At 54.6% G+C, this 19915-nt stretch overlaps 1 protein-coding gene across 2 annotated transcripts in view; it reads left to right on the forward strand.

Moving 5' to 3' along the window:
• LOC133349931 (protein sprouty homolog 4-like) overlaps positions 1–18629 on the forward strand; it is a 30522-nt gene extending 11893 nt beyond the window's left edge. Inside the window, exons 1-2 of one of the 2 annotated variants that reach the window (XM_061563814.1) lie at positions 13171–13880; positions 16524–18629. In XM_061563814.1, the coding sequence (XP_061419798.1) occupies positions 16553–17728 (1176 nt within the window). In that variant the 5' untranslated portion in view covers positions 13171–13880; positions 16524–16552 and the 3' untranslated portion in view covers positions 17729–18629. Of the gene's footprint in view, positions 1–13170; positions 13881–16523 lie in introns of those variants that run through there. The other variant, XM_061563813.1, reaches the window with a different exon arrangement.
• The last annotated feature ends 1286 nt before the right edge of the window (positions 18630–19915 follow it).

Raw genomic sequence — 19915 nt, forward strand, 5'->3', positions numbered from 1 at the left:
TGCCCATATACACACACAGTGCCCATATACACACACACAGTGCCCATACACACACACAGTGCCCATACACACACACAGTGCCCATACACACACACAGTGCCCATACACACACACAGTGCCCATACACACACACAGTGCCCATATACACACAGTGCCCATACACACACACAGTGCCCATACACACACAGTGCCCATACACACACACACAGTGCCCATACACACACACACAGAACCCATACACACACACACAGTGCCCATACACACACACACAGTGCCCATACACACACACACAGTGCCCATATACACACAGTGCCCATATACACACACAGTGCCCATAGACACACAGTACCCATATACACACAGTAACCCATATACACACCCACAGTACCCATGTACACACACACAGTACCCATGTACACACACACAGTGGCCCATACACACACACACAGTGCCCATATACACACACAGTACCCATATACACACACAGTAACCCATGTACACACACACACTACCCATATACACAACACACACGCAGTGCCCATATACACACCACAGTACTCATACACAACACAGTACCCATATACACACACAGTACCCATACACACAACACAGTACCCATATACACACACACAGTACCCATACACACACACAGTACCCATATACACACACACAGTACCCATATACACACACACAGTAACCCATGTACACACACACACTACCCATTATATACCACACACACACAGTACTCATACACACACACAGTACCCATACCACACAGTACCAGACACACACAGTGCCCCTACACACACAGTGCCCATACACACACAGTGCCCATATACACACACACAGTGCCCATAATATACACACACAGTGCCCATATACAACACACAGTGCCCATATACACACACACAGTGCCCATACACACACACACAGTGCCCATACACAACACACACAGTGCCCATATACACACACACAGTGCCCATACCACACACACAGTGCCCATACACACACAGTGCCCATATACACACACACAGTACCCATATACACACACACAACAGTGCCCATACACACACACACAGTGCCCATACACACACACACAGCGCCCATACACACACACATTACCCATATATACACACAGTACCCAGATACACACACACAGTACCATATACACACACACAGTACCCATATACACACACACAGTACCCATATACACACAGTGCCCATATACACACACAGTGCCCATATACACACACAGTGCCCATACACACACAGTACCCTATATACACACAGTACCCATATACACCACACAGTGCCCATACACACACACAGTGCCCATACACACACACAGTGCCCATACACACCACACAGTGCCTAACACACACACAGTGCCCATATTCACACACAGTACCCATATACACACACACAGTGGCCCATATACACACACACACGCAGTGCCCATATACACACACACAGTGCCCATATACACACACACACACAGTGGCCCATACACACACACATAGTGCCCATATACACACACAGTGCCCATACACACACACGCAGTGCCCATATACACACACAGTACCCATACACACACAGTGCCCATATACACAACACGCAGTGCCCATATACACACACAGTGCCCATATACACACACAGTACCCATACACACACAGTGCCCATACACACACACGCAGTGCCCATATACACACACCAGTGCCCATACACACACAGTGCCCATATACACACAGTGCCCATATACACACACAGTACCCATACACACACACAGTGCCCGTTACACACACAGTACCCATATACACACACAGTACCCATACACACACACAGTGCCCATACACACACAGTGCCCATATACACACAGTGCCCATACACACACACACACTGCCCATACACACACACACACAGTGCCCATATACACACACACTACCCATATACACACACAGTACCCATACACACACAGTGCCCATACACACACACGCAGTGCCCATATACACACGCAGTGCCCATATACACACACAGTGCCCATACACACACAGTTGCCCATATACACACAGTGCCCATATACACACACAGTACCCATACACACACACAGTGCCCATACACACACACATAGTGCCCATATACACACACAGTGCCCATACACACACACGCAGTGCCCATATACACACACAGTACCCATACACACACGTGCCCATATACACACACACAGTACCCATACACACACACAGTGCCCATACACACAGTGCCCATATACACCAGTGCCCATACACACACACACAGTGCCCATATACACACACACACACTAACCCATATACACACACATTACCCATACACACACACAGTACCCATACACACACACAGTACCCATACACACACACAGTAACCCATATACACACACAGTGCCCATATACACACACAGTGCCCATATACACACAGTACGTTATACACACACACAGTACTTATACACACACACAGTGCCCATACACACACACAGTGCCCTACACACACACAGTGCCCATACACACACAGTGCCCATGTACACACACAGTGCCCATACACACACACACACAGTGCCCATATACACACACACAGTGCCCATATACACACACAGTGCCCATATACACACACAACAGTGCCCATATATACACACAGTGCCCATGTACAACGACACACAGTGGCCCATGTACACACACACAGTGCCCATACACACACACACAGTGCCCATGCACACACACACAGTGCCCATGCACACACACAGTGCCCATGCACACACACCAGTGCCCATACACACACACACAGTGCCCATGTGCACACACACACATTGCCCATGCACACACACACAGTGCCATGCACACACACACAGTGCCCATATACACACACAGTTACCCATATACACACACACAGTGCCCATACACACACACAGTGCCCATACACACACACACAGTGCCCATACACACACACACAGTGCCCATACACACACACACAGTGCCCATACACACACACACAGTACCCATATACACACACACAGTGCCCATATACACACACACAGTGCCCATACACACACAGTGCCCATATACACACACACAGTACCCATACACCACACACAGTGCCCATACACACACACACAGTGCCATACACACACACACAGTACCCATATACACACACACAGTGCCCATATACACACACACAGTGCCCATACACACACACACACAGTGCCCATATACACACACAGTGCCCATATACACACACACAGTGCCCATATACACACACAGTGCCCATATACACACACAGTGCCCATACACACACAGTACCCATATACACACACGCAGTGCCCATATATACACACACAGTGCCCATATACACACACAGTGCCCATACACACACACACCAGTACCCATACGCACACACAGTGCCCATATACACACACACAGTGCCCATATACACACACACAGTACCCATATACACACATACAGTGCCCATATACACACACAACATTGCCCATATACACACACACAGTGCCCATATACACACACAGTGCCCATATACACACACCACAGTGCCCATATACACACACAGTGCCCATATCACACACACAGTGCCCATACACACACACAGTGCCCATACACACACACAGTGCCCATACACACACACAGTGCCCATATATACCCACACAGTGCCCATATATACACACACAGTGCCCTATACACACACACAGTGCCCATATACACACACACACAGCGCCCATACACACACACATTACCCATATATACACACAGTACCCATATACACACACACAGTACCCATATACACACACACAGTAACCCATATACACACACAGTACCCATATACACACAGTGCCCATATACACACACAGTGGCCCACTACACACACAGTGCCCATACACACACAGTACCCATATATACACACAGTACCCATATCACACACACAGTGCCCATACACCACACCAGTGCCCATACACACACACACAGTGCCCATATACACCACACACAGTGGCCCATATTCCCACACAGTACCCATATACACACGACACAGTGCCCATATACACACACACACGCAAGTTGCCATATACACACAATCACCAGTGCCCCATATACACCACACACCACAGTGCCCATACGGAACACACACACATAGTGGCCCATATACACACACAGTGCCCATACACCACACGCATGCCCATATACACACAGTACCCATACACACACAGTGCCCATATACACACACGCAGTGCCCATATACACACACAGTGCCCATATACACCACAGTACCCATACACACACAGTGCCCATCACACACACGCAGTGCCCATATACACACACACAGTGCCCATACACACACAGTGCCCATATACACACAGTGCCCATATACACACACAGTACCCATACACACCACAGTGGCCCATACACACACAGTACCCATATACACACACAGTACCCTACACACACACATTGCCCATACACACACAGTGCCCATATACACACAGTGCCCATACACACACACACTGCCCATACACACACACACACAGTGCCCATATACACACACACTACCCATATACACACACATTACCCATACACACAGTGCCCATCACACACACGCAGTGCCCATATACACACGCAGTTGCCCATATACACACACAGTGCCCATACACACACAGTGCCCATATACACACACAGTACCCATACACACACAACAGTGCCCATACACACACACTAGTGCCCATATACACACACAGTGCCCATACACACACACGCAGTGCCCATATACACACACAGTACCCATACACACAGTGCCCATATACACACACACAGTACCCATACACACACACAGTGCCCATACACACAGTGCCCATATACACACAGTGCCCATACACACACCACAGTGCCCATATACCACACACACACACTACCCATATACACACACTTACCCATACACACACACAGTACCCATACACACACACAGTACCCATACCACACACACAGTGCCCATACACACACACAGTGCCCATACACACACAGTGCCCATGTACACACACAGTGCCCATACACACACACCACAGTGCCATATACACACCACAGTGCCCATATACACACACACAGTGCCCATATACACACAGTGCCCATGTACACACACACAGTGCCCATGTACACACACACAGTGCCCATACACACACACAGTGCCATGCACACACACACAGTGCCCATGCACACACACACAGTGCCCATGCACACACACACAGTGCCCATACACACACACACAGTGCCCATGTGCACACACACACGTGCCCATGTGCACACACACACAGTGCCCATGCACACACACACATGCCATGCACACACACACAGTGCCCATATACACACACAGTACCCATATACACACACACAGTGCCCATACACACACACACAGTGCCCATACCACCACACCAGTGCCCATACACACACACAGTGCCCATACAACACACACACAGTACCCATATACACACACACAGTGCCCATATCACACACACCAGTGCCCATACACCACAGTGCCCATATTACACACACACAGTACCATACACACACACACAGTGCCCATACACACACACACATTGCCCATACACACACACACAGTACCCATATACACACCACAGTGCCCATATACACACACACAGTGCCCATACACACACACACACAGTGCCCATATACACACACAGTGCCCATATACACACACACAGTGCCCATATACACACACAGTGCCCATATACACACACACAGTGCCATACACACACAGTACCCATATACACACCGCAGTGCCCATATATACACACACAGTGCCCATATACACACACAGTGCCCATACACACACACACACAGTACCCATACGCACACACAGTGCCCATATACACACACACAGTGCCCATAATACACACACACAGTACCCATATACACACATACAGGTGCCCATATACCACACACAGTGCCCATATACACACACACAGTGCCCATATACACACACAGTGCCATATACACACACAGTGCCCATATACACACAGTGCCCATATACACACACACAGTGCCCATACACACAACACATGCCCATACACACACACAGTGCCCATACACACCACAGTGCCCATACACACACCAGTGCCCATACACACCACAGTGCCCATACACACACACAGTGCCCATATATACACAGTGCCCATATATACACACACAGTGCCCATATACACACACACAGTGCCCATATACACACACCACAGCGCCCCCATACACACACCACTTACCCATATATACACAGTACCCATATACACACACACAGTACCCATATACACACACCAGTACCCATATACACACACACAGTACCCATATACCACAGTGCCCATATACACACACAGTGCCCATATACACACACAGTGCCCATACACACACAGTACCCCATATATACACACAGAGCCCATATACACACAACACAGGGCCCAGACACACACACAGTGCCCGTACACACACACACAGTGCCCATACACACACACAACAGTGCCCATAATTCACACACCAGTAACCATATACACACCACCAGTGCCCATATACACACACACACGCAGTGGCCCATATACAGCACACCAGTGCCACAGATACACACCACACACAGTGCCCATACACACACCATAGTGCCCATAGACACAACAGTGCCCATACACACACACGCAGTGCCCATATACACACAGTACCCATACACACACAGTGCCCATATACACACACGCAGTGCCCATATACACCACCAGTGCCCATATACACACACAGTACCCATACACACACAGTGCCCATACACACACACAGTGCCCATACACACACAGTGCCCTATACACACAGTGCCCATATACACACAGTACCCATACACACACACAGTGCCCATACACACACAGTACCCATATACACACACAGTACCCATACACACACACAGTGCCCATACACACACAGTGGCCCATATACACACAGTGCCCATACACACACACACTGCCCATACACACACACACAGTGCCCATATACACACACACACTACCCATATACACACACATTACCCATACACACACAGTGCCCATACACACACCACGCAGTTGCCCATATACACACGCAGTGCCCATATACACACACAGTGCCCATACACACACAGTGCCCAACACACACAGTGCCCATATACACACACAGTACCCATACACACACACAGTGCCCTACACACCCACATAGTGCCCATATACACACACAGTGCCCATACACACACAACGCAGTGCCCATATACACACACAGTACCCATACACACACAGTGCCCATATACACACACACAGTACCCATACACACACCACAGTGCCCATACACACGTGCCCTATACACACAGTGCCCATACACACACACACAGTGCCCATATACCACACACACACTACCCATACACACACATTACCCATACACACACCACAGTACCCATACACACACACAGTACCCATACCACACACAGTACCCATATACACACACAGTGCCCATATACACCACAGTGCCCATATACACACAGTACTTATACACACACACAGTGCCCATACACACACACAGTGCCCATACACACACACAGTGCCCATACACACACAGTGCCCATGTACACACACAGTGCCCATACACACACACACACACAGTGCCCATATACACACACAGTGCCCATATACACACACAGTGCCCATATACACACACACAGTGCCCTATATACAACAGTGCCCATGTACACCCACACAGTGCCCATGTACACACACACAGTGCCCATGCACACACCACAGTGCCCATCACACACACACAGTGCCCATGCACACACACACAGTGCCCATGCACCACAACAGTGCCCATACACACACACACAGTTCCCATGTACACACACACAGTGCCCATGCACACACACCAGTGCCCTGACACACACACAGTGCCCATATACACACACACAGTACCCATATACACACACACAGTGGCCCTACACACACACAGTGCCCATACACACACACACAGTGCCCATACACACACACACAGTGCCCATATACACACACACAGTGCCCATACACACACACACAGTGCCCCATACACACACACACAGTGCCCATACACACACACACACAACAACAACAACCGCCATTCGCCACTAAGTGGCGGTGACGTCACCACGATGCTTGTGCCAGGCCAGTGCCACTTGAGGCCACGTGAAGTGTCAAAAGCCCGCTGGCAGGAGGTCACGGGGCAGACCCACCGGTGCCACGGGTCGACTGACCGAGAGACCGAGATGACTGGCTGATGCACCACCTGTGCCCCCTACTGTGTGCCAACTTGCTGTGCTTTAGCCACCGGCGCTCCGCTCGTTGTTTGAGCGTCGCTCCTCCGCCCTCCGTTGTTGTTGGAGGGCCTGCCTCCAACTGCCAGTAGCGTCCTTCACGAGCCTCCTCCACTGAGGCCGATCTTGACACCGCTGGTACCAGTCATCGGCAGTCCACTCAGCTCCACGTCCTCCTGTACCACATCACTCCATCTCTTCTCCAGCCCGTGCCGCGCCCGTCTAGCCCCCTCGATCCGGCCGAACAAAAGCTGTTTAGGCATGCGGTGGCTGGCATGCGGGCTACATGACCCAGCCAACGCAGCCCTTGCCTGCCGGAGGAGCTCACTGATGGGACTTTGCCCAGATCTTTCAAGGATTTGTGAGCTCCTCACACAATCCAGCCTGGTTAAACCCAGGATGGATCGTAGGCAGGCCAGCCTAAATGTTTCCAACCGGCGAAGATTGCTCCACCAGGGGGGGTCCACGTTCTCGCAAGCGTAGAGAAGGGAGGGAATGACCGTGGCCGAGAAGACCTGAAGCTTCGTGCGGAGCGACAGACCAGGTAGCTTCCACACAGCGTTACGCAACCGATGAAAAGATATTGCCGCTCGACTGATTCGGAGTGAGACTCTGCTGATAGACTGGAGCCGGTCATAAGCACACTGCCCAGGTATGGGAAACTCTCCACTCTCTCCACAACTGCCCCATCACCAATTGGGAGTTGTGGGGGTGGAGTGTCCGATGGTACAAAATACCCAGGCAGGTGCTTAGTTTTGGTGGGGCTGATGGTAAGGCCCCACCTCTTAGTGGCACGCTCCAGTTTCAGCAGCAGCGTCTCCAACTCCTCCTCTGAGTGAGCAGCAATTACCAAATCATCGGCATACATAACGTGGTTGACCAATAGGGAGCCATCCCTTGATCGCACCCGGGCGTCGATCAGCCTCCCATTATATCTGTACCAAAGGGAAATTCTTCCGGTACAGCTATTGAAGGCTTCACGAACTACGCGGTCAAAATAGATGTTAAATAACGTGGGAGCCGAGGAACATCCCTGTCGCACCCCAAGGTGTACAGGGAAAGGCTCCGACTCCCGGCCACGTATTTTAACCCGGGCCCCGCTCACCATCATGAAGGTCCTTAATGATCGTGAGCAGAGGGTCAGGGACTCCGAAAAGCACGAAGAACAAACCCAGAGCCCAGGCCTACTGATGGTATCATAGGCCTTGACCAGTCAATAAAGCAGAGGATGTAGGTCTTTTTGGAATTCCCTACACCTCTGCTGTAGCAGACGGACAGAAAATATGGCATCCTGTGCAGGACCCGCCCCTTTCCTGAAACCGCATTGGGGCTCCGCAAGCCTCTCCTCAGCATGCCTAGCAAGGCGATGTTGAATAATCCTTGCCAGGACCTTACACACACACAGTACCCATATACACACACACAGTGCCCATATACACACACACAGTGCCCATACACACACAGTGGCCCATATACACACACACAGTACCCATACACACACACACAGTGCCCATACACACACACACAGTGCCCATACACACACACACAGTACCCATCAGGCACACACACAGTGCCCATATACACACACACAGTGCCCATACACACACACACAGTGCCCATATACCACCCATAACACACACAAGGGCCCATATACACATCACACGTGCCCATATACACACACAGTGCCCATTACACCACCAGTACCCAGAGACACACACGCAGTGCCCTATATACACACACAGGCCAATACACAACAGTGCCCATATATACAACACCCCGTACCCATACACACACACAGTGCCCATATCACACACACACAGTAGCCCATATCCACACACACAGTACCCATATACACACACAGTGCCCATATACCACATACAGGCCCATATACACACACAACAGGTGCCCATATACACACACACCAGTGCCCCATATACACACACACAGTGCCCATATACACACACACAGTGCCCATATACACACACACAGTGCCCATATACACACACACAGTGCCCATATACCACACACACAGTGCCCATAAAACACACACAGGTGCCCATACACACCACACAGTGCCCATACACACCACAGTGCCCATACACACACACAACAGTGCCCAGTACCACACACACAGTGCCCTATAGACACCACCACAGTGCCCATATATACACACACAGTGCCCATATATACACACACAGTGCCCATATACAACACAGTGTCCATACACACACACAGTGTCCATACACACACACAGTGCCCAACTACACAGAGTGCCCATATACACACAGAGTGCCCATATACACACAGTGCCCATACACACACACACACACAGTGCCCATATACACACACACAGTGCCCATACACACACACAGAGACCATATACACACACACACAGTGCCATATACACACACAGTGACCATATACACACACACAGTGCCCATATACACACACACAGTGCCCATATACACACACACACAGTGCCCATATACACACACACACAGTGCCCATATACATACACACACAGTGCCCATATACACACACAGTGCCCATATACACACACATAGTGCCCATATACACACACAGTGCCCATATATACGACATAACACGCTTGCCCATATAGCAGTACTCGCCTATACCCGCATGCACACCAAATACAAAGATCTCCCGTATAGCCTTGGCAGACTGTTGGGGTCAAGTGCTCTCACGCTATTACACCTTCTACTCTCTACACGTGCACACGCATTGTGTATACGCCCGCAGTGTGTGCAAATGTAGTACGGACATACACGCGGGATACACCGACGCACACGTGAACACGTGTGTACACACACGTGAACACGTGTGTACACACACACACGCGCACGTGTATAGAATACCTACGTATTAACGCATTTGCATCAATTCATAAATATACTGAGCATAAGCACACAGGCTGTTAGGAGAGGGGGCACGTACTTTTGGCGAGATTCTCGGTAACGCTGTCACACACACGCACATGTAGTCGTCATATACATAGACACACACACACATGTAGACGTCATAGACATACACACACACATGCAGGCGTCATATACTTAGACCCACACACACGCGCATGCAGGCGGTCATATACATAGACCCACACACACGCACATGCAGGCGGTCATATACATAGACCCACACACACGCACACATATTCCTAAGCGCACAAATCTCCCCCCCCCCCCTCTGTAGACTTGGGGCAGGCGCTGTTAGCAAGCACCTACTAAGGTCTGCACAGCACACGAGGGGGTGTGTAGGGCCAGCACCACACCCGGCCGCCTTTGTCTCCCTAGCGGCGATGGTTACGCGTCGTACTGGGTACTCGCTTGAGGCTGATTCGACTTGGGGGTGGCCCTTGACTGGTTCGGATAGTCGTCAGGTTCACAGCGCAGTGCACGAATCGCTCCACTACCGCCCCCCACGGACACACACACACAACCATACGCAGTAATGTGGCCAGCCCCACGCCCGGCCGCCTTTGTCTCCCCCAGGCTGATGTTTACAGAGCGCACTAGCATCCTCATTTCAGGCCGAGTTGACCTAAAGACAACACACACGCAACACGAGCACCCACACACGTGCGCGCACAGATGCACATCAGCATACCCGTCACGTACATCTCACAACGACACCCCCCACACATCTCATGAATATGCACACCCACAAATACACAACAGACACGCACACACGGAATCACACACTCCGCGCACGTACACACACACACACATGAATACACCCTTACACATACACACATAAATACTCACCAAGCGTACACACGCGATCATTATTCTCCCACATACGGACCCCAAACAGGCGAACTCCGGCACAGACACGTACACACGCACCAATACCCGGTACACACCCCACGTGCATAGACACAGACACACACCACACACACACGCGTTAGGTACACACACATGCATAGCCACATACAGTACACCCGCACCACATACCCTAGCATCCACACACCCTGTACGCACACACAAAATAAGGGCAAGTCTCTTTTACAGATTTGGGGTAAGTGTATTTAACGAGCACCTATGATACAATTACGATACACAAGGGGGTCGGTGGCCAGCACCACGCCCGGCCGCCTTTGTCTTCCCAGTATACGATGTTGACACACCGCACCAGGTACTCATTTGAGGCTACGTCGACATAGTGAGGCCCAGTACCGGTTCAGATTAACGTCGCTGGTGTTGACCGTGAGTGGGAATCGAGGTTTGATGCGCAGCGCGCTAATCGCTGCACCACTGCTCGCCACGACGACACGTGCACTCACTTGGTGCACACACACACACTCAGTGTACACACTTGGTGCACACACACGTGCACACACACTCGGTGTACACACTCGGTGCACACACACACACGTGCACACACACTCACTCAGTGTACACACTGGGTGTACACACTCGGTGCACACACTCAGTGCACACACTCAGTGCACACACTCACACACACACGTGCACTCACTCAGTGCACACACTCAGTGCACACACACGTATATACACTCAGTGCACACACACAGACGTGTACACACACGTGTATACACTCAGTGCGCACACACACGTGCACTCACTCAGTGCACACACTCAGTGCACACACACGTGTATACACTCAGTGCACACACACACACGTGCACTCACTCAGTGCACACACTCAGTGCACACACGCGTGTACACACTCAGCACACACACACACGTGTATACACTCGGTGCACACACTCAGTGCACACACACACGTGCATTCACTCAGTGCACACACTCAGTGCACACAAACACGTGCACTGGCACGTATACACACTCGGTGCACACACACACACGTGCAAACTCACTCAAGCGTGCACACGCAGCTGCCGGGCTGAGCACAGGGGATGGGGGCTCCATCACCGCAGCGGGTTCCACGCGCCTCCATCTGTAACTCGCCTCGATGTCCCGCCTTGTCTCCCGTGCCCCCCTCCGTGCGTCTTCTTCATACCCAACGCTGCAACTCTGTGTGCGCACCGTGCCCGGCGACCCGAGTTCGATTCTCGCTCAAGGCCAACGCCACTGACGCGAATATCTGAACCGGTCCTACGCCTCTCTTCCGTCGACTCTTGCGTCAAATGAGTACCTGGTGCGTGTTGTGTGAACATCGCCACTCGGGAAACGAATGCGGCCGGAGAGCGTGGTGCTGGCCACACCACCCCCCACTTGTTTGTGCTGTGTCGGTCTTAATAGGTGCTTGCTATCAGCACTTTGCCCCAATAGCCTGTTAAGGCCATACGGGGAATCTTTGTGTGTGGTGTGTGTCCGTGTGTGGGGCAAGCCCTGGGTCTGCGATCCGAGTGAGAAGGCGATGTGTCCGGGGGTTAACCGTTGCACGTGGGCTACGTGCGCCTGCATCTCGGGGGAGATTTCGCCAGAGGCGTCGAGGGGCTTTGAAGGCCGCAGCGAGCCAGGCAGAGGTCAAGCTCCGTGAGATGTCCGCGATGACGCTGGGTAAGGGCGGCGTCCTGGTTGTCGGAGGCAGGCGGGAAGAGCAGGGTGATTATTGTCAATTTAGAATTTTTTTTGCTGTGAGATGAAACCGGAGAACCCAGAGGAAACGCATTTAGAACGGGGTAAGAACATTCAAACTCTACACAGAAAGGTGCCCGAGACGGGAATTGAACCTGGGCACGTTCTTGCCGCGGTAGGTTAGCATTGCCAGTGTAGCGCCAGTGTCTCGAGCAGGGGTGGGGAATCTTTATTCTGCCAAGGGCCATTTGGATATTTACAACATCATTCACGGGCCATACAAAATGATCAACTTAAAAATTTGCCTGTTACATTTGGACAAACATTTAACTAACTCACCCCTAATGCGATGGCTGGAACTGCTTCTCTTTGGGCGAGGCGTGTGATGTTAGCTGGTATTGATGATGCTGCTACTCGCAACTGCTTTTCCAGGTTTGCTCCTAGATTTATTGAATTTCGAGTCCCGCCTGCGGTTGCCTTGGCAGTGCCAGACCAAATGACTTCGCGGGGTCTCATACGGCCCGCGGGCCGTATGAGGCCCGCGGGCCGGACGTTCCCCACTCCTGGTCTAGAGCCTCGACTCGCGAGTCGGGAGGCAACCGGAGCCGTGGATGGCCAGAAGAAGATGACCCGAACGTGCACAGACAGACCCTCAGGGGCAGAGGAGGAGGAGCGACCTCCCTCCCTTGGAGTGGACGTTGAGGGTTTCAGCAGAAGACTGTCATGGCTTTAGCGAGGAGGGAGTGTGAAGTGGTATGAGATCGGAGACGGAGGTGGGAGTGGATCCATGGACGATCTTGAAGATGGCGAGGGTGATTTTGTAATCGGTGAAGGACAGGATTGGCAGCCAATCGAGGGATTTGAAGAATGGGCTCGGACGCCTGGCGGTGGCATTGCGAGTCATTTGAGGTTTAGCGGTGAGGGATGGGGGGTGAGGGACGTGGGCACGTGGGGAGTTGAGGGATGGGGGGTGAGGGACGTGGGGACTTGGGGAGTTGAGGGATGTGGGGGGCATCGTGGAGAGAGCTGCGACGGTCGAGTCGGGATATGATGAAGGCGTGGATGGGGTCTTGGCAACAGCCGGGGTAGGGAATATCAGATGTGGGAGATGTTGCACAGATGGAGGGATGTGGGCTTTGCATAGCGGAGCTGTGGGAAGAGCTCTTCCCACATCTCTCGACCCTGGCAGGGTGGCGCAGTAGTAACGCCCGTGCCGTTAGGAGGGCGCTTAGGCAGAAAAGCACTGCTCTTAAGAAATGTCACATGGGCACAAACTAAATCCGAATAGCATGAATAGAGGATAACGTTCCGTATGAATTAAGAGTAGAAAGACCCTAGGGTGGAGAGATCGTCTATGAGAATGACCGCAACTCGCACAAATACCACAGTGGCCCTGCAAATGCGCACAGCCCTGAATGTAACCACAGATATGATGAACATAGCGGCGGCTGTGTGTTTGGAAACGTCCTGGTCTGACAAGTACATCGTTCACATGGTGCAATCATTATCTGGGACAGGGGGACGGCGTGGTGACGCGGTCGTTCGCACACTGCACTGTGAACACGGCGACCCGAGTTCGATTCCCGGCCATGGCTAACATCAAATATCCGAAGGCATTTGGCTCCCCGACGACTGCTCCGTGCGCTCCGCTCGTTAAATGTAAAATGCTAAATGTGCCTGTGGGATGGTGCGACGGCGCATGCACGTGGTTCTCCAGACCTGGCCCGTCGATGCTGGTCTCGAATCGTGCGGCTATGAAGTTGGAGATAACGGGACCTAACGTGTGGCCACTGTTGCGTCGCATCTCTGCGGGGCTTGTTGTTTTATATAACTTGTCTCTTGTTGTTGCCACCGCCGCGTCCTATGGAGGCTGAGCCGTACAACATGGCTGTTTTTGTGTTGCTCAGATTTTGTCAAAATCATGTCGACTTGGATAGACGGGTGGGTGCGGTGGTGAGCGCGCGGTGCCGTGAACCGAGCGATCAGAGTTCAATTCCCGCTCACAGCTATGGCGAAGTGATATCAGAACTGGTCCTGACCTCCCCCCCCCCCCCCCCCCCCCACCGCTGATACCAACCAGCAAGAACCAGCGCGGTGAGGTACGCTAAAAAAAAACTCGCGTCATCCCCGGCACGGTGTGTGGGGGAAGGCCTTCATCCAGCTGTGAATTGAGAATACTGGAATTAGTTGTTTTGCATTTATATGAGCAACAAATGTAATTGGAGACGACGTGAGTGGAATGTGGCATCTCAACCTGATCTTCTTCCCCATGCGTTTGTAAGACAATGTGGTACTGGCTCCCACATGTAGTCTTAACAGACTGTTGGGGCAAGTGCTGTTTGCGAGCACCCATGAAGGCCAACACAGCTCACGAGGGCCGCCTTTGTCTACCGAATGGCGATGTTTACACACCGTACCATCTACTCGTTTGAGACCGAGTCGACCTAGAGGAGGCCCAGGACCAGTTCAGATAATCGTTGCTGGTGTTGGCCGTGAGCAGGATTCGAACTCGGGTCACTGGGTTCATAGTGCAGAGCGCTAACCATTGTGCCACACCACCCTCTCTCGCGCGCTCCGCTGTGCCGTGACAGGCGCTCGCTCACAGCTGTCGACGTGTGGCTGCAGGAGCGCAGCGCCAATGATCCGGGGCCGCCATGGATCCCAGGAGTCAGCGAGGAGAGGCTTCCCCGCTGCTGGATGGCACCACCACCGATGGCGCCCCGGCCCCCGTGCTCTCCCTCGGCCAGATTAGACCCGCGAATGCGAGCAACGACTACACGGACGGGCCCCCGGGGACGACAACGGCCACGGGGCCCGCCACGGGACCCGCCACGGGGCCCGCCACGGGACCCGCCACGGGGCCCGCCACGGGGCCTGCGGCGGCCAGGGCAGGCGCTCCACGGGGCCCGCTGCCCCTCCACCAGCAGCAGCAGCAACAACACCAGCACCGCGCCGGCTCCCCGCCGCACAAGCCGGTCGCGCTGGCGGGGCGCGTGGCACGGTCCACCAGCACCGGCAGCACGTGCTCCAAGAGCAGCAGCGCTCGCACGAGCACCGGCAGCACGTGCTCCGAGCAGCGCCTGCTGCCCCCGGCACCGCCGTCACCTCCGCACCTGGGCCCCGCGCCGTCCCCCGCCGGCGCCCCAACGGACCCCCCGGCTACTCCGGACGCGGCGCCGGCGGCGCTCGTGGTGAAGCGGCAGCCGCAGGGCGGCGAGGGGGGTGGCGGAGGCGGTGCCGGCGACGACGACGGCGACGACGGCGCGGGAGAGGGCGGCGCGGCGCCGTCCCGTCCGACGGACGAGCGGGCGGCGCCGGCGCCGGCCGAGAAGCCGGGGTCTCCAACGAACGGCGAGGGCGGCGAGGGCGGCGCGCGTGGCCACGCGGCGTGCGAGCGGTGCGGGAAGTGCGCGTGCGGCGAGTGCGGCTCCACGAGGCGCTCGCTGCCCGCGTGCTGGCTGTGCGAGAAGCGCTGCCTGTGCTCGGCGGGCGCGCTGCTCGAGTCGTGCACGTGCCTGTGCTGCGTCAAGGCGCTCTTCTACCACTGCTCGCCGCAGACCGACGTGGGCGACTCGGGGGACTCGTGGGCCGACAACCCGTGCTCGTGCCGGCGCGCGGGTTGCGTGCCGCGCTGGGCCTGCCTGGGCGCCCTCTCGCTGGCGCTGCCCTGCCTGCTGTGCTACCCGCCGGGCCGCGCCGCGCTCAAGCTGGCGCGCGCCGCGTACGACCGCCTGCAGAGGCCCGGCTGCCGATGTCGGCGCCGGCGAAACGACGCCGATTCCGATCGGGCCGCGCCGGCGCAGTCTCCCGCCGCCGAGAAGCCCGCTTGAGCGACCGCCCCGGCCCCCCGCCGGCCCGCCGGGCCCGCCGAGAGACGCGGGGACCCCGAGGGAGGGGAGGGCGCGGCGACGAGCCGGCGAGCTCGACGGGCGGACGAGGAACGGGCGCTCGCAAACTGTGACGGGAAGCGCCGCGCGGCGTGGGCGCATGCGACGCCCGTGACCGCCGCGCGTTGTGCGCATGCACGACGCTGCAGTCGGTGCCATATACAGTCTATATTACAGTATACACAGTATATATTGGCGGCACGTGACTCGTGTCCCCTCTTTCACCCCCGCGGCAGAGCTCACCCGACCACTGCAGGGGTCCTCCAGGGGGTGGGGGGGGGGCCCTGGGGGGGGGGCCCCTTACCTCTAGAGCCCCCACATCCCCCCACACCTCGACGGGGGTCGATGAGCCCCGTAGCGACCCCCGCCGCAAGGACCCCCGCACCTTTACAGGGGTCCCATCGCCCCCTTCCCCCCTCGACCACTACAGGGTGCCCCCCACACACACCTCCCTGTGTAGCCCCCCACACGGCTCCACTGGATGCGGTGCGGCCCCCCATACCACTAGAGGAGCCTCCTCCACCCCGGTGGGCCCCCACTATTCAGGGTACAGGGCCCTTGGCCGCGCTATCCAGGGTCTTGGGCCCCCCGGGTAGGGGCCCCTCCGTGGGTCCCGGGCGGGCCCCCCCCCCCCCTCTCGTCGTCGTTTTCCTGTGTAAAGAGAAATATTTATTCCAAAGTTTTATAATATTTATTTTACAGATGTATGCGAGAGGCAGACCCCCCCCCCCCCGCTCCCCGGGGGCCCTGCGCTCTGTGCTTGAGGAGGGAGGGGCCCCGGGCGGGGGGTTGCTTCCTATAGAAATAAATAAATAAATGATTATACCCGTGCAATGCGCGTCCCCGAGTCTTCCTGCGCGCGTCTCTCCTGGCGTCTCGGGGTCTCCCGTTTCCGCGTCGCTCAGAGTCTTTGTCTCTCTCTCTCCAACGTCTTTGTATCTCTGGTAGCGTCTCCGGATCGTCTTAGTTGTGCGCTGATGTTCCCTCCGGACTTGTCTCCATCCTCTCCCTTGCGTCTCTGTCTTCTTTAAGATGTCCTCGAGTCTCTCCCGGCATCTTCCAATGTCTTCATCTCCCGCGTGGGTCTGTCTCTCGAGGTTTCCGTCTCGTGTCCGTGTCTCCCTCGGCCATTCTCCTCCGCGCCGCCCTCATCTGCTCTCCCTCAAGTGCCATGTTTCTCTTCCTCCTCTCTCCAGGAGTCTTAGTCTCTCTCATACCCCCCCCCCCCTACTCGGAGTCAACATGTTCCCCTGGGTCTCTGCGTCTCCCTCGAGGCTGTCTCGTCTGCCTTGCTCATCTCCACTCAATGCTCGCGTCTCCGTCATCTCCCTCAATCTCCCTGCATTTCCGTGTCGTGCGTCTCGCCACTCCCACTCTCGCATGTTCCTCCACGTGAGGTCAAACTTCCACACCCCCCCCCCCGCCCACAGCGTAAGGTCACCTGTGTGACCTGGTGGACAACGTGCGGTGCTGCTGCTGCTGCTGCTGTGGGCGAGGAGAGGGCATGGGGCATTGAGCAGGAGGACAGGGCACCAAGAGCATGGTTGTTGAGCCGAGGGCAGGATTGTGGAACGGGTAACAGGGCAGGGTTACGTGTCGGGGGTCATTGCACAAAGAGGAGGGTAGGGAGCATGGCTATGGCAGCAACACTCGATGGCTGAATCTGGGCCGGAGTCCCCGCCCGCCGCCCCCCCTCGACACCGGGCCTCCCCCCCCCCCCCCACGACCCGCGGCTCCGTTCCCACAGGGAGGAAACGGCCCTTTCCGGCCACCGCAACCCATCCCCGCTCCACGGCACGTGTCTCCCTCCCTCCCCGTCTTCTCCCTCCCCGTCTTCTCCCTCCCTCGCTCCCTCCCCGTCTCCCTGACTTTTCATGTCGTCTGTCGCCCCACCCGCCTCCCCTCCGTTTCCCGAGTTTTCCGAGAGCCGCTAAAAACTCGGGGGAGTTGAACCTCCGAGGTTTTTCACTCTTCGCAACGCGGATTTGGGGGGTCCCGTCGCCTCGAGTTTGGCGGTGAATTCGTAATGCAGCCCCCCCCCCCCCCAATTCTCTGTCCTCGATTTCCTGGGTAGGAACTCTGACCGCGCGGAGAGGAGAATTGCTGCCTTCGAAATGAAAGCCTGCCAGA

This window comes from Lethenteron reissneri, chromosome 32 (assembly GCF_015708825.2).
Source record: "Lethenteron reissneri isolate LAM-NWPU_2019-01 chromosome 32, ASM1570882v1, whole genome shotgun sequence".
NCBI lineage: Eukaryota > Metazoa > Chordata > Hyperoartia > Petromyzontiformes > Petromyzontidae > Lethenteron > Lethenteron reissneri.